The 25,941-nt window shown below is 32.9% G+C and overlaps 1 protein-coding gene and 1 long non-coding RNA gene across 2 annotated transcripts in view; one reads left to right on the top strand and one right to left on the bottom strand.

Moving 5' to 3' along the window:
- LOC126766615 (uncharacterized) overlaps positions 1-25,941 on the bottom strand; it is an 80,817-nt gene that overhangs the window by 11,613 nt on the left and 43,263 nt on the right. The window contains exons 4-9 of the mRNA XM_050484369.1: positions 8,676-9,339; positions 4,212-4,372; positions 2,885-3,086; positions 2,245-2,496; positions 549-1,498; positions 174-416 (exon numbers count right to left, since the gene is read on the bottom strand). Coding sequence (XP_050340326.1) covers positions 174-416; positions 549-1,498; positions 2,245-2,496; positions 2,885-3,086; positions 4,212-4,372; positions 8,676-9,226 — 2,359 coding nt within the window. The 5' untranslated portion in view covers positions 9,227-9,339. The remainder of the gene's footprint in view (positions 1-173; positions 417-548; positions 1,499-2,244; positions 2,497-2,884; positions 3,087-4,211; positions 4,373-8,675; positions 9,340-25,941) is intronic.
- LOC126767064 (uncharacterized) overlaps positions 24,486-25,941 on the top strand; it is a 448,370-nt gene continuing 446,914 nt past the window's right edge. Inside the window, exon 1 of the long non-coding RNA XR_007669008.1 lies at positions 24,486-24,496. This is a non-coding gene — a long non-coding RNA (uncharacterized LOC126767064). The remainder of the gene's footprint in view (positions 24,497-25,941) is intronic.

The following is a 25,941-nucleotide window of genomic DNA, read 5'->3' as shown; positions in this document are numbered from 1 at the left end:
GAGAAAAATGGCGAAAAATTATTTTGCTAATAATAAAATATGCGACGTGTAATAACGCGGTGATAAATAAATGCGCACAAAAAATTGCTAAAATAAATAAGCAACCGAAAATAAATTTCAATTGCTTATTTCCCAAGAGAGTCGCAGGCATGCGTGATAGCGATCGTACTTACCATAACCGTTGAGACAGGTGAGCGCATCGTCGCCGGCGTACAGTTTGTGATCGGCGCCCAACGCGTCGGCATCCTCTTGATTGAAGCCAAATTTATCGGTGATTTGAATGGATTGCACCAGCAGTATGTTGTCATCGGCGGCGGGCTTTTTGTTGTCACTTACATTGTTATTGTTTTTGCTGTTGCCGTTCACATCGCGTTTCTCACGTTGCGCATGCGCAATTGTACTTAACAAGAATTCAGCTGGAAAAAGAAAAAAATTTAATAAAATAAAATTAATAAGCGCCTTAAAATTAAAATAAACTACCAACTACAAAAACAATAACACAAACATGACACTAAATTACAACCACTCGTTTGTCCCGCTCAACTTACCGCCATCAGTTCCATTTGCCACCGAACGCCTTCTGCGTCCGTACGACACAAGCGATTTGGCATCAGCGCCGCCCATAACAGCATCCTCATTGTCGCAGATCACTGGCTCACAGCGTGGTATACAGGGTGTGACAAGCGCGCGGAATTGCACCACTTCGGAGGAGGGGAACTTGAAGGCATCGAATTGCGAAACGAGCACCTTGCGATTGGCCGACATTTTCTGTATGGCGCCCATGATGTATTGATCGGTGGGGCAACCGTTGGCATCGATCAGCGTGATCTCAGCATTGTCTGTGCCATCCATAGCGACCAATTCGCGCACGAAAATCTCATAAGGACTGTTCTGTTCGACAATTTCGAAGCGCAGCGCCAACGGATCACCAACTTCAGCAATGCGTTTCATGTCGCTGCCATCGCGTGAGGTGATCTTCATGATCACATTCGGTGAGTCGATAATGATCTCTTCGCTGAGTGATGATTCAATTTCGCCGGTAACACCCAAGTCAACATCATTCGAAACCGTCTTGTTGGTCAGATCGTATTGACATGAGACAGCCAAACCCAAATCGGAGGAGGTCACAATCATATCGTGATGTTGAATGACAATATCGTTCATGTAACGGCCATAGGCGCTCTGACGCACATTGCACTCGAGATCGTTGTAGCCCATGCGGAAATCGAATTCAAGTGAATTGTTTACATTGACCGAGCACGATTTGGGTGAGCCCTTAGCGTAGACTTTGCCATCGAACAGTTTTGAGGTGCGTATTTTGGTGATCATTTCGCCAGAGCGGCACTCAATGGAGACATTGTAGCAGGAGGAGAGTTCATAGGTGGCAGCCTCTGGCACATCCAAGTAGGGGTCGAGCACATCGGTGAGCGTGGCGCGGCTGTGATGCGAGAGACGGCAGACCATATCGCCAGTGTCATTGTAGTCGTATGAATGGCATCTGAAATAAGTGTAAATATATTTAGAGAGTTTGAAGTACTACGTAGCATCGGCTTAAATATCGTTTGAGTTGAGAAAATTACTTAAAAGATAATGAAGTTTACGTTTAAAAAAAAAATTAATTTAAGAGAGGAACTTTAATAGCAATGAAATGCAAAGTAGAAAATTTTTTGTGAAAGCTTTCTTTTAGATTTCAATCGTAACCAAATAATCCTACTTCCAATAAATTTTGATTTAAAAATTGTGAAAAGCTTTCAAAAAGCTTATTTAGATTATGAAAAGCCTATCATAATTTTTTGCCTTAAAAGATTATTTCAAGCATTTAGTTCCATAAAACATATTTCATGCTTAGCTTAGAAGTTCATTTAAAGCTTTGAAAGCTTTCAGAAGCTTTTTATGACTTCGGGTTGTAAATAAGTATAGATCTTATTTACAACACGAACTCATAAAAAGCTTGTGAAAGTTTTCACAAAAAATTAAAAAAAAAAATGTTGAAGCTTTTGAAATCTGAGGGTATTAAAATGTATTTTTAATTTACTTTGAAGTTGCTCGGTAGGGAAATGTTAATACTGCGTGCCTTTCGTAGTTAGGTAAAGCTTTGGGCTTAAAAAGTTTTCAAGAGCTTAAAATGAGTTCGAGTGCTCTTCGGTTTTCAACAAAGCTTTATCAATATGGAGCTTTCTATTATGAAAAGCTCTTCCAAATATTATAAGCTAACTGCTTAATAATAGTGTGAGTAATATTTACCTGTAGGGTGAGTTCAAGCACAAGTCGCGGCACTCATCGATGCTGTTGATGTCCTGATACACAGAGTCGACAGTTTTCAAAATTTTGCCAGAGATACGTTTGAATTCGCACAGCTTGCTGGGTTCCTCAGCGCAATTATTCTCCAAGTAATCGGCACCATCATAGGGTTCCACATTATTAGCGCCAGTCAAAGTAATACGATCCATATCGGAGAGTTCGCACAAACCAGAGTGACGGTAGAAGTTGGCGGATCTACAAAGATTTATTACAAATCAATAAACTTTAATAAAACAAAAAAAATATCCAAACTAGTTTTAAAATCAGATAAGGCTATAAAAAATTAATTTGACTTAACAACTTCTTAAGTGAAAGAAGTCTTGAACAAAAAACTAGAATTCTAATGAAAGCACTAAAACTTCGAGAAAAGGTGAAGAGTAACTGATGACATGAGCTTTTCCGCTGATAGGCATAAGAAAGCTTGGTACTTGACCCAATTATACAACGGCCAAGCACAAAATATACAAACACACTGCACCCATTTTAATCCGTTCAGCCAATAATGACTCATCTATGTATATATTTTTATACTGAGCTGCAACACCGCACCAACAACGGCCCTCAGCCGGCCGCACACACTTACCTGCAAGTGAATTCAGTTTCGCCCAAGCACAGTTCCAAGCAGTCACGGCGCGAGTAGACAGTCTGGCTAGATTTGACATGCTCCACTAGACGATAACCTTGAACGCGATCAATGCACCAGGCCTTCGAGCAGGGACGCACGCCCAAACAGGATTTCTGTGCGTAAATGGTGAAAACTGGAAACTGCGAACGCGAAAGTGAACCTGCAACAGCGACGAAAATCAAAGCATTAACCAAAAGCAGCAAAAAAATAAAACCAAAATAACGCAAAAAAAATGTAAACGAGCAACGCGCAAGAGCAAAAATGCGTCACGCATTATAACGGTAACCGGCGTAGTGCGTATTTGCGGCCGCGAGCAGCACGAAATGTCGCTACGCACACGCCCATTCGCTGTGAAGGAACAGGCGTTAAGAAAGAAGCAGCGCGTGGCTGCGAATCGTACGAGCAGGCTGCTGGACAAACTGGCACCTGCCAGCTGCCAGCAGCCAATTGCCAACTGGCGTGGCGACAAAGTAGGCGCAAAAATTGTGCGTTCGACCGCGGACGGCGCGTGCAAGGCGAAAATAAAAATATGCAATCGAAACGAAAAAATGCAAAAAATCAAAGCGTTAAGTGGCGCGCTACAGGCAAGTTGGAAGCGGTGCGCGCAACGGGGCGAGGTAGTTTACTGAAGCTGACACAAAACCTGTTGCATGCTGCACGCGGTCACTCATAGCCTGCTGCATGCGGCGCGCGCACTTTCCTCATGTTGACTTGCCGGCACGGCGTGGCCTGCTGGAGTGGCAGCACATAATTTTATGCGTAAAAAGTAGGTGTGTGAGCGCACGTTGAACGCGTCACCGATTATACAACACCAACCCATGCAATTTACCACAATCAATTTACTACAGTTTAGCGGATGGCGCATAGCGGCCACAAGTCGATACAAATAAGAGTAAACCATTAAAGGCCGGGGCCAAAAATGATTTTTCATTTACAACTTTGTTATGATTTTGCACAACGAGTGCACAACTGTAGTGCATGCATTTTTGTTGTTTTTTGCTTTTGCCTTTGCTTCGCGTCGAAATGTGATAGTTTGCACAAAGCGCCGCCCGGCTATCGATTGCAGTCACAGCGCATTAGCAGCGCGTTGCAAGAATAGAAAAAAAACGTGCAAATACCAGTTTGACGGCCTCAAATCGAACGCGTGCACCGCTATGCCACATAAACGCGTACAACGCGACACATATACGTGTTCATGTAAATGGCGCATATTTATCAGTGTTATGGCTTTGGCGTTTGCTGCGGCGCGCTTTTCAGCCGCCACAGAATCCGCTTACCCACTTACCTGGCAATACATCAGCGGTGGTTCTAAATAATACACATAGACCGGTCTCGTAATTAACTGCACTGCATGATTCGTTCGCCTGGCATGCCTCCAAGCAATCAGTCAGCATCAGTATGCCGGGCAGCGTGTCAAGCAATTTAGTTGGCGCCGAGAGAACATAACTGCAACAGAGCGAAAGAATATGGTTTAGTTACAAAAAACAAAAGCAAAATACAAAGAAAAAATATATAAAAAAGAAACAGCGTATGTCATAAAGTGGGTTGGGCGGCAAAATTCACAAAAGCCGATGTTTGAAAATGCATGCAACATGAAGTGGTTCATTGTAACGTATGTTATGAAATGTTAGTCAATAGAAACAGAAACACAGTGCAAATATATAAATATACATGTGTATATAAGCAAAATTAACGGTAGATTTGTTTGAGCATAATGCAATTGTATTTATACATATATACTGTCACATTATTGATATGCTTTTATTTTATTTGTATATCGTTGGTCTTATTTCGTAGATTAGCTAAATTGCTTTTACTGACCCTTGAGTCCAAAATATTGCTTAATTTACTGCATTGTAACTCAAAAATTGTCTCAAATATCTTTTTAAATACATTAAATTTATTTATTTGGCTATTTCGCACAGCCAACCTTGATTTCGTAATTAAATATTACCCTAAACGTATACTACATTTTCTGTAGAGCTATTAGCAATATATCAAACTTTGCCTACCTTTGGGCATATGAGTACCTATTCTATCCAAGTCGCAATCCTTTTTAATGAATTTGAATGCTAACAGAAACAATTTTTAATTTTTAAATGTATTTGCAAGTAAAGGTTTTGTGCTTTACTATCTAAAAAATAAGGATACTGCTTAACTTATTGCACTGTAACTCAAAAATAGTTTCAAATATCTTTTAAAAGACTTTTTATTTATTTAGCTTCTCTTATCTTCTTATTTAAACGTTGTCCTAAATGTAATCTAATATTTTCGGTGCAATTTTCAGCAATTTATTAATTGTTGCCTACCTTCAGGCACACTAATACATATTTTATCTAAGTCGCACTCCTTTTTTGCTAATTTGAATGCTATAAGTTTCAGTTTTTAATTTTCAATTAATTTATTAAGTAAGGATTTTTTCCTGTACTATCAAAAATATACTGATATCGTTATTAAAAAATAATTTTAGTTTAATTTGAAATGATTTAAATTGAGGCATACATCTTTGTTATATGTTCAAAAATTTCTTACTATTTCCGGGATAATTTTTGCGTTTTTTCAAGACAAATTTTTAAGGCAACCGGTGCACAGGACTTTAAAAGAATCTCATGAAATTCTATAAATGTTCTACGCTTTTACTGAGTTATGGTTAAAGTACCACAAGTATTGGTATGCTTTTGTGTGATTCGAACAGACTGACAAAATTTTCTTGCCTTGCTCAGAAATATATCGATGTTCCAATAAAGACAAAGTGTTACTTTACATTTTTAGTCATTTTGTTATAAATGATTTGATGCTGAGAAGTTTTTCCAAAATTAACTAGAAACTAACAAAAGAGTCAGTAAAGAATGCGACAGTGGACTTCATATACATATTTACCTAAAAATCTTATTTGTTTCTAAGTATTTTCTATGTGTGTGCGAGTTAGTGTGAGCTATCCAAACCAAAAGGAAGTTCGCTTTATTACTTGAATACCTTTGCTTATGTAGTTAGTTAATTAGATTTGTAGAGCTCACTTCTCTGGTTAATTCATATTCATTTTTGTATTATATAATATGTATAATATACGAGTACAAGCATAAATAATGCAGGAAATGAGTACCCTATATTACAGCATTCCTAAGCATGCTAATTAAGTATTTTAATTGTCACTTGACTGCAGCATGCTCAGCTGGAATTTTTTATGTGTATGTATATTTACGCTAAAACTTTTCATTGCATAATTATAATAATAACATTAAAATATGTCATTAATACATTAATTATTCTTTATTATATAAAATTCTGAGTGGATTCTCAGTTTAGTGAAGAGATTTTAATATAATATGGAATAACAGAGTACAGAAGATATTAAAAATAACTAAAAATAATTAGATAGATGTAAATGTGTATACTGGTGATTTACCCGGAATTTAAATAAAGAACTGTGAGAATTATTTAATATAATAAATAAAATGTTAAACTAAAATACATATACTCATAGTAAATGATATGTCTTCAAGCATACATCGTCACTTAAAATGCAAAATAACGTAACATCAATTTCATAAGTGCACAGGCGAAGGATAAAACGATATAATAGAAACAGCTCATATTGAAACAAAGTGTGTGTTTTGGTTATTAAATAGTTATATATTGGTTATGTGTTGGTTATATATTCGTTATATGTTGGTTATATGTTGGTTATATATTACTTATGTATTGGTTATATCTGACATGAATGTAGAATGTAGTGAATCGTAAGCAATAAAAAACTCAATTTCGTTTTTTTTTTTGATGATACGTTGTTTTGCATTTTAGCTAACGATATATAATATGCAGAAGTTCTCATTCCCTGCCATCATTACATGGATTTACGGTAAATTATAGAATATGTTAATCAACAAATAACTCATTATTAAACAAATTTTCAAAAATAGTTGCTTTGTACTATAAACTCTCACTTTCACGCCAAATTCTTTGCATAATAAAACACCGAAATCAATAGTAGCAAGTTATTGATACGAAATGACAAAACATTTCTTCTTGAGATAAAGTGTGAAGAAAACGAAATTGATAGGCAAAACGTTTAGCCTTTGAAACTAAAATGTTAGATACGATTGTTGTTATAAACAAATTTGAATGGGAGAGCTTTGGTAATTTTAACACCTAATTTATGGTGTGCTTTCAGCTAAGTTAACAATAGATTCTTATTAAAACAATAAAGATAAATATGCGTAACAAATAAATACTCTCACTTAAACTAAAAACAATCGAAAAAATATCTTGACAGATTGGTTTTACTCTTCTATAGAATTCTTTGTCAGTCTGTTAAAGAAAGTAACAGTGGTGGCGAAAGTAAAAGTGTCTAGTTTCTTCTTAAAATATGGTAATTTGAATGATAAAGAAATAACTAATTTCTCTTTAAGTTATGAATGCTCAAAGCGGTAAATAACTGTATAATACGTAATAAACTGAGTTATTCTTTTTTAATATGGGTATGAGATAATAAGAAAAAATGCAAAAAAAAAATTAAAAAATTGTGATGAAGACTGTCATATCTTTCTTGTTGCCTTACCTTTTCTGAAACTAGAGAGTTTGAGTTTTAAGAAGATAACATTGATCTAATATAATTTGGCTGAACTCAATTTAAAGCAATAGTTTCATAATAAATAATAATTCAGTTTAATTTAAATTAATTTACTTTTAATTTCAATTAAAAAATTTGTTTTTATTTTTTACTTTAATTTTTTTAAATTAAATCAAAATATAATTAATTTAAATCAGTTTAAAAAAAATTAAATTAAAAATTAAATCAATTTAAAATTAACTTTTGAAATAAAATTAATTAAAATAAAAATATAATTAATCAAAAAATTTATTTTAATTAAAAATTTAAATAAGAACTTAAAGTAAATTTTTAAATGAAATTAAAACAAAATTATTTTAAAAAAAATAAAATTTTAATTTTTTGCTTTAATTTTTTTAAATTAAATTAAAACAAAATTAATTTAAATTAGTTCTTTATATTTTAAACTATTTCGTAAGAGCACTTCATAGTCTTGTGGAATATAAAAAATCAACCTACATAAATCTAATTAAATTTTAATTTAATTAAATTTAATAATTTTACTTTAATCTCTTTAATTTAATTTTTAGGAGCCCTTCAAGGCCTTCTAGAATACAAAAAATGCGAGAAATGTGTTGAAATTAATCTTGTATAATTTAATTGAAAATAATTTAATTTGATTTATTCAAATTTACATCAGTTTAATTTAATTTTACTTTAATTTTATTTTATAAGAGTCCTTCAAAGTCTTGTAGAATATAAATAAAATACGAAAAATTAATTAAAATTAATCTTATTTTATACGGTTTATTTTTATAAGTTTTATAGAGTTTTATTGAGGATTGGGTTCGCTATGTACCTAACTTTATGCACCAAGTGTGCATATGTAAATTGCAAAAACATAAATACAGCGGCGCGGATAACAAAATGGAGCAAACTTAAGTCGTAAAATCTTATTTGGCCACCACATCGTATTTTAATTAAGTTTATCACAGCCAACTCGGCAGCATAGGACCATAATATGCAACATATTTCATTACAGTTGGCTGCGCTTGCCTCACATAAATATTTTATGCATCCTATGAACTCATTACTACCCGCCGATTGACGTCATAAAAGCATATCACACCAATATACGACAGCCCCACCACCCTACCGCGCTATAACACGCAACTAGTTGGTCAACCCGCCACTACTCACCCAGTGATAATCTCAAATCCAATCATATCCGGATCACAGTCTTCTTCGATGGGCGATAACGTGGCCGCGGGACGATCGGTTTTGCTCTCAGCCGAAGCGGATGCCGCCGCAGCGCCAGTGCTGCCGGTGCTGGCCTCCGACAATGGTGTCATCGGCTTAGGCAGCTCATTGCCGGCCACAAAGCCATCACTTCCGGTGCTCTCATCGTCAGCTGCGCTGCCGGCATAATTGCCACTGCCAATTTGTGTTGGCGTAGCTATGCTGCTGCTGCTAATGCTTTGCGGCGCATGCGTTGTGCTACTGCCGCCAGCCGGTGTGGTGACAGCGGCAGTTTGTTGTGCGGCGGCTGCAACGCTACCAGCGGCCAACGCGCCTGTGCTGGCACCGGCTATAGCCGCAGCGGCTGGGGCAGCTGGTGGTGCTGGTGTTATATTGTTGCGCGGATAGGTTTTGGCCGGCTTAACCGGACGTTTGGTTTTACGTGCCGCGGACGCGGTGCTTGCCACCAGCAGCAAAACGATGAGGTAAATTGTGCAACGACGCAAAAACATGTTGCCGCTTGCAATTGATTGTTTAGCTATAAATGTAGAGTTGTTTTTTTTTTTTGCTTTTTATTGTTGTAATGCTAACGCTGTTATGGTATTTATGGACGCCGTTAGATATGCTGCAAAGAGAAGAAGAGAAAAAAGTTAGTCATTAGTTGAGCCTTAAGTGGAGAAATGATTGCGTTTGGAGTATATTTGTTGTATTATATATGTGTGTGTTTATTGATTGCTGCTTGTTTATATAGAAATATGTGTGTGTGTGTGTTTGTGTTTGACAGCCGGTGGCAATAAGTGGCACAATGCGTACAAGCCGCCGCGTCTAATTAAATAGCCGGGCAAGAAGCTTGAATGGCTTTTCCACAACAAGCAAAGCAACACATACCCACACATTCACTCACACACACATCTATGTATGCATGCTTGTAAGTGATTTTTTGCTAAGCGGCCCCTCATTTGGCACTTGTGGCAGCGCACATCTGTCACTCTGGCGTGAAAAAGTGTCGCCATTGCCGCCTTTTCGCTGTTGTGTCTCCACTATTAATGCATTGTTGTTGTTTCTTTTTGTGTTTGCCTGCAGTTGCCGCCATAAACCAATTAAAGTCGTGTGAAAAATCCGCTTTGGCCTGCACATCGCCTCTACTCGAAATGCAACTCGTCATACCGTTAACCATGCCTTGTGGCGGGAAACGAGTGAACTTGGAAATCGTTCAATTTGACAACTTTGTCGATAATATTTCCGCCTATAAACATTGTATGACAGGTTTCATACAAAACACTTATGCCAGCGTAAAGCCAGAGAGAGATAAAATCATTGCTGACGTGAGAAGCTGCCTAAGAGATTTACAAAAAAAAAAATGCTAAAATCTTTATAGTGCAAGTCACATATATTTATTATAAAATATAAAATATATATATAAAAAAGTAGGCGATTGCTGCATAAGTAAAGTGTTAATTTTGAAGTGAGTGAAAGAATTGTAATACATTTTGCTTTGTTTTGTTTGTTGAGTTACAGTTATGTATGTGTTGTTGCATTATTTCATATTCACCACTACTTTTTATTTGGCGAGTTTGGGATATTAATATTAATAATATTTATTTTTGTGGAAAGATAAGAGCTTAAAGCAAGCTGAAGGATTTTTGCTTGAGTTGTGGCTCAAATGACTGTATTTACAGTATTTCGTGTGCGTTCTATACTGGTTGGAGCAAATAATTTTTTTTGCTGTGGATTACTTGGTAAATTCGAGAATATTTACAGAAAAGTATATTATATAAGTTAATAAAAATTTGCGAATCATTTTGTATGGTTCCTCACTTTTTTAGAATTTTCAATCATTTTTTAAAATCAAATTTTATATTTTTTTCATTTTATTTTATTTCATTTTATTTTATTTTATTTTCTTTTCTTTTATTTTATTTTATTTTATTTTATTTTATTTTATTTTATTTTACTTTATTTAATTTATTTTATTTGTTTTATTTCATTTTATTAAATAATTTTTTTGTCGATGGCAAAACAAAGGAATGTCAGCATGAATGGATAACTCTTCGACGAATGAGAACCTTTAAGCAGATGCATCACGATCCCAGAGTCAATAACCTCCAAGTGGCGCGCGAGAAGCCCTTTGGAGCCTCGAGAAACAGTGCCACCACGAAACGAAAAGGACAGCCAGTGGCAAAAAGTTATGCCCAAAAGCGCAAAGAAGACCCACGCAAACGAAGAAACGGTGGAGGAAGCTCATAAAAGCACAAAAGAGTGACAACAAGAGAAGAACATAGCTGCAAGTCAGAGAGCATATAATAATAGGCCCAAACGGCAATCAGAGGCCGTGATCATTAAGCCAACTGGAGGCAATAGCTACGCCGAGGTTCTTAAAAATCAGGTTCAGAGCTGGAGAAGGGACAGGCTGCAAAAGTCAGCTTCTGCGAGGCACTAAAGACCACCATTCAAGAATCTGCAACTGTTGCCGACCTTAAATCAATAGTTGCTATAGAGATTAGAGTACTCGATCACGTATAACAAAAGAGGAAGTAGCAGGGGCTGTAAAAGAAGCACTACAGAATCCCATCGAAGACTCAACGATAAACACAACAGCGCCTTTGCTGCTTTAGGTTTATATTTATGTATAATTACTTCGAAACTTACTCTTTATAAATGCGTACTTTCTATATTTTTGAAAATATTCAGTATCGAATTTAATATATGACTCCATTGAATAGATCTCGAACGGCCTTAAGCTGTGAAATTGCTCAGTTTCTTAATATTCTTCATACTTATCTGATCATTTTTAATTTATCGTTTAATTGTTTTTTATTTCTTGTTGCAATTTGAATTATTGTATTTAAAATTAAATTCTTTTGATGATATTTATATTAAAATAATAATATAAAATAAGGTATAAGAGATCAAGTCGACTTTTTTATAAAATAATAGATCACAGGGAGCTTGCTAACAAATTTTGAGTGATTAGTTTCATATACAATAGAATTCTCAAAAATTTTTCTCATAATCGGCCAAACAGCATATTGGAATATATTAAAAATTTTCTATACATATTTACATATATATAAAACATAGCAGCGTTAATGCATAAGTAATTGATTAATTATAGTCCAAAATAATTCAACAATTTACAAAATGCATTTAACAATTCTCACGCCTTGCTTCCCTAAGCTCACTGACTTGCAGTTAATGATGTAGGTGGTCCATAATCAGTCATTACAGCAATAATTCAAAGTCAATAACGCTTAATTTATGCCCGATTTATAAAATAAAATGCGCAACAAAAACCATTAAACACCTTTTCTACAAATCGAACGCCACCATATCAACAACCGTGCGCAGCAGCGCCACCAGCAAATACCACTACCTTCCTCCATGCTCATTTATCTCGCCTCAGTGCAGCGAACGCACTTCAGGCGCCAATAATGCCCTACCCGAAGAGTAGCTTATCCCTCAAACTAATCAAACAAAAAGCTTGGCAAGAAACAGAAAGGCAGATCATATTAATCATAATCTAATCCCTTCCGCATAGCGAGTACCTGAGCTTTGACGACGCCACAGAGGCTAAATGCTGCTGAGAAAATCCACATCTAAGCGAAGAAATCTAGCTGCCACAACGCTTAATTGTTGTAACAGTGAAGCGCAAGCAACAGTTTTACATTTTACATGAACAAATATGTTCACCTACGGTAGTGTTTTGCCTGCCACATACTACAGGCACATTTCTCTAAGTACTCGTACTGTTGGCGTTGCTTACTTATGCAGCAATAAGTGAGTAATTAGATCAGAGCGTCGAGATTTTCGCAGGCATTGCCATTATGTAATTAATTACATGTTCCTACATGAACTCAAATTGCTCAGCATATTTCTGGGCTGGCGGGCATGCTCCAACAGCACTTGTGTGTCATTAGTGACGCGTTCTTGGCTTGAGTTCTCATTGCACACACACATACGCACACACAATTGCAAAACATCACCGCTGGTATGGCGGTGAGTAGGCCGCCATTGACATGAGCGATTCATAAATAAATTAATTAACACATAATAATGCATCTAAACCAACGCACATACACACACACACTCACTTTAAGGTGCATGCAAGCGCATTTTTCGTGTGAGAAAACAGCTGCGATTTCATGCAACAAAAAACTGAAACATAACTCGGCGTCTGCTCTGACATACACCTGGCGCGCTTTGTCACAAAAAAGGTACAATAAAAATGTCTAAGAAACAATCTGGCAACTTTATTAGCATTTTGATTGTGTTGAAAAGCATCATTTCAGCGCTGTCAACGTCTGTGCGCTGTCAGCCAACGGTTTATGATTGCTATCAGCTGTTCCGCTGCCTATTTGCTGCTGTAGTAATTTTTCTAAGCAAAACACACATGCTCATTTGTTTTCTGGTGTGTGAACTTGGTTGGGCGACGTTGACCCCGCTAAGGCGCAGGCGCCGAGTTTCGTGTACCTGCATATGTTTGTATATATTTTATTATATTTGTGATATGTTTGCATGTATATACATATGTATGTTCTCTAATAATTTGTGCTCGCTGCCAGCAGCGGCACAGTTCACTGGCATTTCAAGTCGGCAATTAAATTTTGCAGTTAGAAGCGCGTCAGCGTGTTGTTGCGGGCGCGTCGCTCCGCTTTGATTTTACGATGTGTGCGTAGACACATTTAGGTAATTGATGCTGCTGATTACATAATTTAATGAGAATTTGTTTTTATTTTATTATTACAGGTGTGAGATAATATTGTTTTTATATGGAATTTTGCTTGCATAAGAATGCATTTAAGCCGCAGAAATTATAAAGTGGTTAATGAGTTTTTAAAATTATAACAAAAATATAAGAAATGAAATTCTAAGTTTTCAAATTAAGAAAATTAAAATTTTAATTTAATTAAAAACAAAAATAAAATTTTTCAGCTTGCTACTCAGAAATATAGGAACTAAGACTCCTCAAATAAAATCCCTGCAAATACGAGCTTTTAATTGCAACGGGAAGTCTCAAGTGTAACGAGATATTGCATATGCCAGAAAAAGTTTTCTAACGACTTTTCCGTAGACCTAACAAACCAACCGATCTAAGCTCTTGTATGGAAACTTTTGCATTAGAAAATTTTCCATTAAATAGATTAGTGAATTTTTTTTATTGAAAACATAATGAAAAAAAAATTATTATATATTTATTTTTATTAAATTACTAATTTTTTAACTTTATCTATTGAAATTAAATAAAAAATGTTAAATTAAAAAATTCTGATTAAGACCTCAGTGAGGCATCGATTATATTATGTTTGATTTGATAAATGTAATTATAATTTATGTCAATTTAAGGAATAGCAAAGATGCAAAAATATGCTTTAAATATTTATAGCATCTTTAACCAAGCACCGCAGCAAATTTAATTTAAACTAAAAACAAAGCAAAAAATACAGAGAACACTTAACTGTATACACAAATAATTAAGTAAAGCTAAATAATTGCTTTAGTTAGAAATATTTTAATGAGCAATAAAAAGGACGCCAGCGAGTTCACTCAAACAACCGTTATATTTGCTTATAGTAAATATGAAATGCGCGCTTTTTTACTCGCGCTTTCAACGAGTTGCAGTGAAAAAGCGCAAAAGCTCGTTAAATTTGAATAAAATCAACACAATTGCAATTAGCCGCCTTTAATTGCAGCGCTGTGGTGCTGAAACGAAATGAAGCGCTCACTTGCTAACGGCAATGGGAAATGAGGGATTTAAATAAAATAGAGTTTTATTATTTTTCTATTCTCAGAGCATGTTTAGTGTAATGATATGCAAGATATGGTTATAATTTCAAGCAATTGAAATGCGGAAGTATTCCCTGGCTAGTATTTAAAAAATATATAAATATGTATAAATCATAGCTGTCGGTGTAGTCAGTTGAGGCAAAAAGTGTTGGAAATACTAGAGCATAAAGCGAGAGGTGCAGTTATGTGTGGTTGGTGGGAGAAAATGGGTTGAAAGTTTCAAATAAAATGTAAATTAATATTAGTAGAAATTTTGGTGGATATTTTCTATATACATATTGTGGACAAGCAATAAATTGGTTTGAGATTTTTGGCTTGTATTTTCTTAAAAGTAATTCCATTGTCTAAGAAATACATATGTTTAACATATCATAATCATTATTAGTTAATAGAATGCACTTAGTAAGCACTTAATTTTGTGATGACAGCTGTTATCTATTTAGTTTGTGAAAATAAGTTCGAATTAACTTTTTTGTTGTTTATTTGAATAGGTTCTTCAATTAACTATTGTTTGAAGTAACTAATATGTTTCAAGGCACACTATTTGGACAGATTGTGATTACTTACGTTCTTTGCAATTTTTCTCTACTATTGAATATATAGATAAAGCGTATGTAAATGTATAAAAATGAAAATAATTAAAATTAAAATAGTTGATAGCTTCAAATTTCTACTTTTTTCTTTTTTTTTAAATTTGGAACTTTTTTTATTTTATATATTTAGCTAACTTGAAGTCGTCAACATTTTTTTTAGTATTAATATCTAGTACTAAATATATGGATAAAGCATATTGGTAAATATGAGAAACTAAAAACAAAAATAAAACTAAGTAAGAAAAATAAAACTGAGTGATGGCTTCAATTAATTTTTTATATATTTTTTTATATATTTTTTATCTTTTGTTTTTAATTTTTTTTTAACCAATTTTAAGCCACCAAATTCTATAATTTTTTTGTATTTTTTATATTTTTCGTTAAATTTTTTCTTACTTTGAAATTCATATTTCTATCAATTTGTTATTATTTGAAGTCAACCACCATATTTTTAATAACACTATCTGCTTTTAACCATTAAGAATAAAGCATATTTGTAAATATATAAAACTAAATTTAATAATATTAATAAAATAAAAAAAATGTAATTTTTTTTAATTTTTTATTTTATTTTTTTGTTTTTAAATTTGTTTTTTACCCAATTTTAAGACATCAACTTTTTTCTTTAATATTTTTTTGATATAATTTTTTTTTTTTTTCATTTTTTTTTTTCTTTAAGCGTGCCATTTGAAAATTTTAAAAAGTAGTATTGATTTCTTATTTTTTTTAAATTATTTTTTCATAACGTAATATTAATTTTTTTTATCTTTGTTTCAAACAATTTTAAAAACAAATTTTATTAATTGTTGTTTATGAAAATTTTAAAAATTTATTTCTAATAAAATTACAAAACTAATGTTTGCTATAAAATAGACAACAAGTGATAAGAACTAGTTTTATTAGAAATAAAAATCGCATAAAAATAATTATTTTTGTGTTCATTGTGAGAATTTTAAAAGCATAGCCATATGCTATAGTAATTTTTCACTTTTTTATTATTGTAATGCAATGTAAACAAAGCTACTATCTCATAAAATGTGCAATTAAATCAAATAAAGTAATTTTATTTAGTTCTTAGATATCATTACAGCTGCATCAATTCCCACACACATAACTACAAGCAACTAATTGCTCACTTAACTGATAACCCTCCACACAGAAACATAACCGAACATTTATGTAGGTAATAAAAGGGCGCCAATACCGGGCTTATGTGGGTATGAGAACTTAAGTGCCGGATAATTAATGAAATGGGTAATTAAAAGGCGCATAAAAAGCATTTAGGAATGCGTAAAATATTTTTATCTTCATTTCTTTTTCAAAAAAAAAATTTAATATTTTTATTTTTTTTACATTTTAGACGAAATTGTAGAAAATTGTGCTCATAACTAGCACTGTACTTTTATATGCATGTGATTAACAGATTTTTACATTCTTCTTTTATATTCCACTGCAGCTAAATTTATAATGAGGTAGCTGATTAAAAGAATGCACAGCGAGTTCGTCGCTTAAGTCTTTTGAAACCAAAGAGTTGATAAAGGCAAATTCCAAATTTTAGTAATAAAAACGAAAATGCGCTACAAAATACAAAATTCTATCTAATAAGATAATGCCAAGTAAATTTAAAAAATATATTAAAATGACTAAAAATAAATAAAAAGTTTTATAATCAAAAATTTCAAAATTTTATTATTTCTTAGATATAGAGAAATTAATAAAATTTTATTTATTTAGAAAAAATATGCAATTTTTTTTTGAAAATAAAAAAGTTTAAAATAAATTTTATTTTTTATTTTTATTTATTTTCTTATTATCATTACATTACAACTTTTTCTGACAAAAGAAAGACTAAATGAATGAATTAAGCTATTTATATATAACTGAACTAATTACAAAATTGTAAAACTTTTATTAAAAATTATTTTTAAAAATTCGCTAAAAAATGTTTTTTATAAAAAAGTACTTAAAGAAATTTAAAATATTTATGTTAAAAAAATAACAAATATTAAAAAATTATTTAAATAATATATTTGTAAAAATGTATTACGCAATAAGTACAACAATCACAATTCCTCTACTTTTACAACTTCCGTTATAAAATCGCATAAAATGCTGACATCCTCAACTTTGTCGCGCTGTAAAATTGCTATTTCCTTAAGCGCGTCATTCTTACACAATGTAAACGTCATTCCACAGCACTTCGTGCCACTCATAATACGCAGCGAAATGCAATTGCGCCAATTTCGCAATAACGGTTATGCAATAGACAATTTCGAAAAATTAATACAACACTCAACGGTATGGCATAATTGTCTCATTTAACGCTTGAATGCCGTTCGCCGATAATTGTTTAGAATCTGATACTCCCCAGACCGTCATACGGCATATTTGAGTGTACGAGTGTGTGTGTGTGTGTATATATGACTAGCTGTACATGTGCAGTGGCAGCCAGGCCATAATTTCGCTTCGCTTGCAATTTGCGCGCATTTCACGCCCGTGGCTGCCCGAGAACCAGTCTGTGTATGTAAATGTCTCATTACGCGACTAATCAAGCCAGCCGAACAAAGTGGCACACAATCAACCAATCACCACGTAACTGTGTGTGTGTGTGCACGTGTGTGTTTGCAAACAGCATTCTAGGCATTTATGCGCGCAAAGCAAATCTATACCGCAAATAAATCGCTCGCATTTCTTTTATGCTTGGTTGTGTGGCTGCACGTGTGTGTGTGTCTATAGCTTATTGTGGAGAACTAGTTTATTCTTTCAATTTAATTTCCTATTTTTATGCTCATGTTGCTGCTTTTATTTTAATCCAGCATATGACTTGTAATCGTTTGTTGTTATGGCACCAGAACTATTATGCGTATTTTATTTACAGTTAATAAGCTTATTATGCAATTTGTGTCGCTATGATGCAGCACTGATAATGCTGCAATTTGCTGGTGGCTTTTGTGTGTGTAGAACAGAATAATGTGTGTATTTTGTAAAGTTGTGGATCGACTATTTATATCACTTGCTTGTTATTATGATTAAATAATATATGCTAGGATTATTTTATATAATATAGAAAATTTTTGTATTTGATTACGTGGTATAAAAGCGATCTAGGATTTGATTTTTAATTTAAAATCTGACTTGAGTAGAAATGATGTCGAGTAAACATATATATAAAATTATATTTAAGCACATGGTGAATTGAAGAGTTGAAATTAAAGAGCTCAATATTCTATCTAAACGATCGAAGTGAGTTTCTAATGCATTGCATAATAGTATATACATATATAAAAACGTTTTGAAAGCAGAAAAACGTAATTTTAAGTTAAAATTGGATTACTTCATTGGAATTTTGTATATCAATCTTATATCTGATATGTATCTTTGTTGCTACAGAAACTCACTGCAAATGTCTCTATTTTATTCCTCAAAAATTTTTTAAGAATATAGAAAATTTTGAAGAGTATACCATCTTATACAATTTGATTCGGACTGATCAATTTGTACAGTTTAAATAGTTTGCAGTTGGCGTAGCCAATCAGCAAAAAATGTATTTGCTTAAGGGGGTATTCTTGTCTAGGATTTTGAAAAAATCGATTTTTTTGCATATCTTGAAAGTGTAGACTTTCAAAAATATGACCTTGGAAGCATTTTTCAAAATTCGATTTATTTTCGGAGATACAGCCGATTTTGTGACGTGGCGTCCGTGTTCACTAGAATTGTCTCCTAAACTTTAAACGCGTTTTTCTCAAAACTGTCTTTTTCGGAACGATACCCACGATTTCTCAGGTTCTACTAGACCGATTTACTTGAATTTTTATAGAGTCTTCTTTATAGGCTTGTCTATGGTTGGAACTAGCCCCATCCCCAAATTTTTATTTTTATTATTTAATCAGAAAAAGTGATAAAAAAAATTTTTTTTTCAGGCAGTCGACATTTTGTGAAAAAAAAATTTTCCCACTTTTCCGTAGTTCCGGCAATTGCGACATTATTCTAGATTAATAATCTTTTTTTTGGTTCCAGATAACTAGGAGGGTTGAAATCATGGGTCACGTGGAAACTTTTAGAGACCCCCCACTTCGTCAGCTCATAATTTTTGAAATTTTTTACTTTTTTAGTTTTTAATTTTTTTCTGTACTCTTCTAAAATTAACAAATAACTAATAAAAAATTGATAGTAAAAATATTAATTGCCTTTTTCACGACACTTTAAAAATTACCTGAAATTCATGCTTCTAGACCGAAATACCCCATAAAAACATGTTATCTATGGTTACAAGTCTTTTATATATTCGTGTGAAATTTGAATTCCATATGTCAATTATTGCGTGCCTGTGCAATTTTCTGTTTCAAAAAAGGAACAAAGTCAACGAGAGCCAAATCGGGCAAATATGGTAGCTGCGCAATCACTTTTGTTTTTGTGTTTAGCCAAAAATTCAGTCACTGTCGTGTTAGAATTTGACGCCTTCAAGTATTTTGACACGAGTCTAGCATTGGCACGCCACATACCCAAAATATTAACCAAAATGTTAAGCATTGACACGCTTCCTACCCAAAACATTAACCATAATGCGTCGGATCGATCCATAAGAGCTGTTAAGATCCTCTGCTATCTCTCTGATACCAAAACAAAGACTTTCAAACGGTGTTTCTTTAACCTTTTCGGCTTCTGCCTAAGATTTAACTAAGAGTTACAACTCTATGCATTTGGTCAAAAGAACGTTCAACTTCTTCATATATTACGAGTATTTGTAACATTTTGATCTGCTAAATGGAAAAATAATGGAAAAATTTTAATTGTGCCACCTCATTGAAAATGGTCGCCTGTTTGGAAAAAACTCATATATTTTCAATTTTTACTATACTTATATACTCTCAGCTTAGTTTATACGCCACTTATTACATCCTTGGGGCTACCTTATTTATTATTTCAAATAAATGTTATAAATAAAAATATAATGTCTAGGGTAGGACACCAGGAAAACAATGAAGCATCTCTTGTACACATGTTCCGTATTAGCAAAGACCACGATGTAAGCATCTGCGGTCCCCACGGTATGATAAGGTGGAGGAGGTATAGATAGTGAAACCGCAGAGTCTCTTAAATATCGCGTCAAAAGCTGGCATCCTAAAAGATATCTACTCCTCTTGGATTTAGCAAGTGAACCCCATCTGATATACCAAATGACTCGCGTGGCTTATAAGATCGAAACTTTGGCTTAATTTATATCTAAAAGTGTAAGCCTTTAAATACTATATATGTTTTACTTCGCAAATGGTAACCTAAATGTTTTCAAATAATTATAACTTATTCTTTCATGAAAATTTTTCTATTAATATTGAAAAATATTTTACGAAATTCAAAATGGAGGCACAAAGTACTAGCGATCTGAAAAACTGAGGAGCAATTTATTTAGTAAAATATTTTAAATTAATGTTTTGTATAAAAAATATCAGCAGAAAATCTTAAATATACATATTTCTATTTTGTTCTTTTTTAGTAGAAATTAAAAAGTGGCATGCCATCAACGATTTGGTCACAATGTATATTGCATTTTGCTTTTAGAAATTTGTGTTATTTCCCAGAATTAATTTCGAATAAAAAATTTTTAAAATTTACTTATAACTTTAAAATTTCTTCAAGGCTCATATAACTTCATATTAATCAACATTTTTTGAATACTCCAATTTTCTAAGCTTATACAAATGGCTGGGCGTATTTGTGCATTTTAAAATATCAAAGGTTTTTTTGCATGTACTATATCGATATACTCGTGCAAATATTTTAATATATTCACCGAAAAAAGTGCGTTTTCATACTTTAGAGTAACTTACAAACCCTTTTTTCTTGACGTTGGTTTATGATCCCTTAAATCTTCAAATGAACGTGAAAAATTTAAGAAGAAAAAAGTTTTTTTTATAATTATCGGTTTTTTAAGTGTTAATTTTTTTTTCCAAAAAAAAATATATATTTTTAAATTGAAATCTGCATCAAGAGATTTATTTCATTAAATCAAAATATTCACCAAAACAAATCACTAAAAGTGCGTTTTCTGACTTGGGGCTAATTATGATCCTTTAAATCTTCAAATGTGTGAAAAATTTAAGAAAATTATAATATTTTAGGACTTTTTTTAAAAATAAATTGAATCTGATCAGTTTATTTTGATAATAATAAACGCTACTCTCATACCTTCAAAGGCTATTAAGCAAAAGTCACAGATTTTCAGAATTTCTACGGATATCATTATCCTAAAGATAGGCTTAACTTGATTGAGCGATACTAAATAGTTTAAAAATTTAAAGATGAAAAGGGGCGGATAACCACAAAGAAATGAAAAGCATCTTTAAAACACATGATTTATGAAATTTGCCACGCAAATTTACTTTACATACGCAGACCTGTATGTATATCGGCTGATATCTGCAACGCTTAGGACTGTCAATCAGCGCCACACGTCGCCAACAATCATATTTAGTACCAAACATGCGGCTGAGTGCGAAGTGCAAGTGCACGTGCTCAAAGCCATTAAACTGGCGAACAAGCCGAACAACTTCATCTAACTGTCAGCGAGTGTTTGAGCGGTGTAAATTTTGATGTGAGGCAGGCAATAAATGCTAAGCAAACAGGGCAAAGTGTGGAAAATGACTTCCGCATTGCATCAAGTGGCGGATTAAACGCATTTTCCAAACCTCGCAAGAAGGCAAGCAACGAAAGATAAAAATAAATGCGAAAAAGCAACGCAAATCGCAACGACAAGCCGCGTGCAGCGCGCAAACGTCGCATGCGCGATACGTGATTTGGAGCAATCAAATGAAATGCGAAATTTGTGCGGCCGTCATTTGCCTTTGCCATTGCCGTGAGTCGGCACAATATTGCCGCCGTTTCGTATTGTAGATTTGCCAAAGCAATAAAAACAAAAAATCAAAGTGGGGAGAAGTAGAGGCAGAGCATAAGTAACGCTGGCAGTTGAGTGCTTGCCACAATTCACAATTGAATTGTATTGCCGGCGAATTCAATTTCCACCAATCCACAAATATGGCAAGAGCAATTTTTTTAGCAACGCCTTGTGTTGTTGTTGCTGTTGGCGCACCATTAAAAATGAATCAAGCGCAAAGTGCATGGCAATGAATTGAGTTACCGTTTTCGATTTGGCCAAAAACAATAACTTCAACACCTAATCACATCGTAAATACAGTCAGCGCACAAGTTATTGTTGTTGTGGTGGCAGTAAAAATACAATACAACAAAAATTTGAACAGAAAAATTGGCAGCTTGCGGCAATGTTATTGTACTCGTAAATGTAACAGTGTTGCGAGCGGTGCAAGTTGCTGCCTTTTAGGGACTTGTGTAACAGTATTTGCTGTTTTTGCAGTTTTCTCGATTTTTTGTTATTGCATTTCATTTGTTTTTTAAGCTTTATATTTGCTCCGCCAGCATTTGCTTAGCAGCATAAAAATGTTATTGGCAGCGCTTATTTACAGCGTCAGTTGCTGTTAGTACCTGGCAATGAATTGGCGGCGTTTGGCGAATTTGATGATTTCTCACACTCAGCTACAGTTATTGGCCGCTTAGCTGAAGGCGTTAGGCCCATAAAGTAAAAGCTTTTAAAATATTTCAGCGCAACGCTGCCCAATATTCGCATAGCAATCAGTGGGGAATTTGAATTTTTGCTATGGCTTAAAAAAGCCTTGAAAAGCAAATGTCTTCTCAATTACTTGAAAATGCTAATATTAATATTTGGCGTTGCCACATAATTTTATTATTAATTTTTTTCAAGTGGTTTATGCCTTGCAAATATGCTGGTGTGTAGCTTTGAAAATTTTAAAAAAATTTCTGTTTGCATAGAGTTGCCACTTTTATGCAAAAATTGAAATTAATTTTAAATAATAATAAGAGTTCAACAAGAGCGATATGAAAAAGTAAAAAATCATTCGAAAATTTGTTGAAGTATACTAGGCGGAGTTGCAACTTTTGTAGATTTTTTTAATCAAGAAATCGAGAAGAAGAAGAAAACTAGTTCAAAAATTTTTTAAAATATAGAAGATATTGTAATTTTAGCGAAAATTGCCAATAAATTTTTAATATAAAGAAATCAGGAGAAGCTATGAAAAAATAAAAAGACGTTCTAAAATTTGTAAAAAAGTGCTAAACGGAATTGCCACATTTGTAAAATTTTTAAATTAGTCTTAAATAATATCAGAAATAAGGAGGAGCAATATATGTAGAAAAATATGAAAATGTAAGAAATTGTTTGAAAATGTTAAAAAATATTAAACCATAAATTATTAAAATATATTAAACCATGAAACATAGTTGCCACTTTTGTAAAAATTTCACATACATTTTTAATGTCAAAAAATTAAGAGAAGCTATATCAAAAATTAAAAAAATCGTTCCAACATGATTTAAAATATACTAAGCAGAGTTGCCACGTTTGTGAAATTTTTTTAATCTTAAATAATATTAAGGGATAAAGTGAAAGAACATGAATTAAAAAATAATTATAACAATACAATATTTCATTTACATTATATTTTGAGTTGCCACCTTTAAGAAATTAAAAAGGAAAAAATTTTGCTAACATTTTTTTAAAAGCATATAGGCTCAAATGGTTGTCGAAAGGTGTATTTTCGTGTGCTTTCAACTTAAACGGTTTCAGAGTAGTGATCTCAAGCTAAGCAATAGATTTTCGAAAAAAATGCTTTCTAATCTTGACACTCAAATTATAAAGACAAAATTTTAAATAGAAAACTGTATCTTTACATTTGCTAATTCAATTTGAATTTTTTAAAAATTAGTTCAAATCCTCTAGCATAGCATCATTGCAACAAACTTCCAATTCAGTGCACTACCTTCACTCAAATGTTATTTAATTTAATTTTCATAAGTAGAGAAAAATATGAATGAATTGAATATGAATGATTGACCAATTACGGTAAAATAAAAAACTACATTTTTGTGTTTCTCTTGTAGTGACATATTTCTTCAAATTTCTCTCATTGGAACGCAAATTGCTGGTAAGTAACACAATCAGTTAATCAAATAACAATGACAAGCTCTAAAACCTAAGCCTTAACACTCGACTTAAGAGAGACGCTTTTCTATATGTAAATTATAGAAAACAACAACAAAGAAAAATTAAGGCTAGTGAACTCATAAAGTAGCTACATTCCATTACAGCCACACGACGTTACAAGAAAGCTAATTTTTACCGTTACATTTTAAATTTAAATTTCAATTTACACAACAATGTGGCGCCCTTAGATCGAGGCTGACAAATACCATGAAATATTTGTGATTAATTTCCTTTCCTTTGTCATTTTTATTTATTAACAAATCGCTTGCAGTTCAATAGAAGCGAAATTACTTAGAAATGAATACAAAAAATGCATAAAATATTTAATTTATGTATGTGAAACGAATGCTTCGATTGACACTCTGAAACTGTAAAAACTTTCATTTTCATGCTACAGTTTTACGGCATTTCAATTGATCAATAACAGTGAAATTTTATACGCGAACACATATTTACATATATACAAATCAAAAATAATCAGAGTGACGGCTTTAAAGACGCTTTATGGCTCCAGTTGTTACCATAACAATTAACACATAATAAAACACTGAGAGATTATGTCTGTCGCTGTTAATTGACGCACTCCGATTTATGTGTGTATGTGTGTGTTATTACTGTGTTTGATTACCATCACTACCTGTGCTGACTGTCATAAACCAAATATCATATACTCAACACGAAAGTAAACAATTGTGTTGGAGGAATAGATGAGCTTGGCTTTTGCACGGAGGCAAGAGATTTGTGTCATATTTAACAGAAGGAAGAGCCGATATACATATAATGAAAGCGAACTTGGAGGAGTAGAAAATAATTGCTATAAAAAAATTTTAATCACTTTTAATTACTTAATCATTTATTAAAAATTTCTAAAAAATATTTCAAACATTTTTTTTTTCATATGAAATAACAAGTCAGCGCTAAATTAGTATTTTCAATGGTAATTGTATTGGTAATTTAAATGTTTATATGGCAACGATACTTGTAGCAGTGATAGGCAGTGTCATATTCGTATTAAAACTAAAATATTGTGTAATCTAGTAATGACATTATTAATAGCAGGGGTAATGCTAACAGTAATGATATTCAATAAGGTGTTGGTATACCAAAACGATAGTGATAGCAGTAATTGTGGTAATGGTAATCAAAAAAGTAATGGTATTGGTTTCGGAGGAAGTTCTGGTAAAGCTAGTAATAATTACGGTGTCACTATTAATGATATTACTGGTATTGGTTCTCCAAAAAGTAATGGTATGGTATTTGTAGTAATTCTTGTAATGCTAATAGAATTTACAGCGGCTTTGTTGTCATTATAGCGGCACTGTTAATGATATTAGCATTACTCGTCTTCAAAAAAGTAATGAAGGTGGTATTCTTTGTAATTCTGGCTATGCTAATAGTAATTATAGTGGCATAATTACAAATACAATTAATAGCATTCAAATAAGTAATGGTAATGGTATTTGCGATAATGTTAATGATATTTGAAGCAACTACGGCAATACTAATAGTAATTAAAAACATTTTATTACTGATATTAGTACTTTTGGTCTTCAAAAAAGTAATGGTATTCGTATTTTGTGGTAATAAATAGTAATTTAAGAGATTATGTTACTGTTATTAGTATTTAAAAAGTAATGGTGTTGGTATTTGTAGCAATTATGGTAATTGTAATAGTAATTTCATTATAAATAATAATTTTAGGACACATTTTAGTATTAGCTGTATTCAAAAATTTAAAATAAATATTAATGGTATTCAAAAAAAATAGAGATAATGG

Source organism: Bactrocera neohumeralis, chromosome 2 (assembly GCF_024586455.1).
Source record: "Bactrocera neohumeralis isolate Rockhampton chromosome 2, APGP_CSIRO_Bneo_wtdbg2-racon-allhic-juicebox.fasta_v2, whole genome shotgun sequence".
Classification (NCBI taxonomy): domain Eukaryota; kingdom Metazoa; phylum Arthropoda; class Insecta; order Diptera; family Tephritidae; genus Bactrocera; species Bactrocera neohumeralis.
Note: the sequence above shows the minus strand (reverse complement) of the source record. Positions and strands in the feature narration are given on the sequence as shown.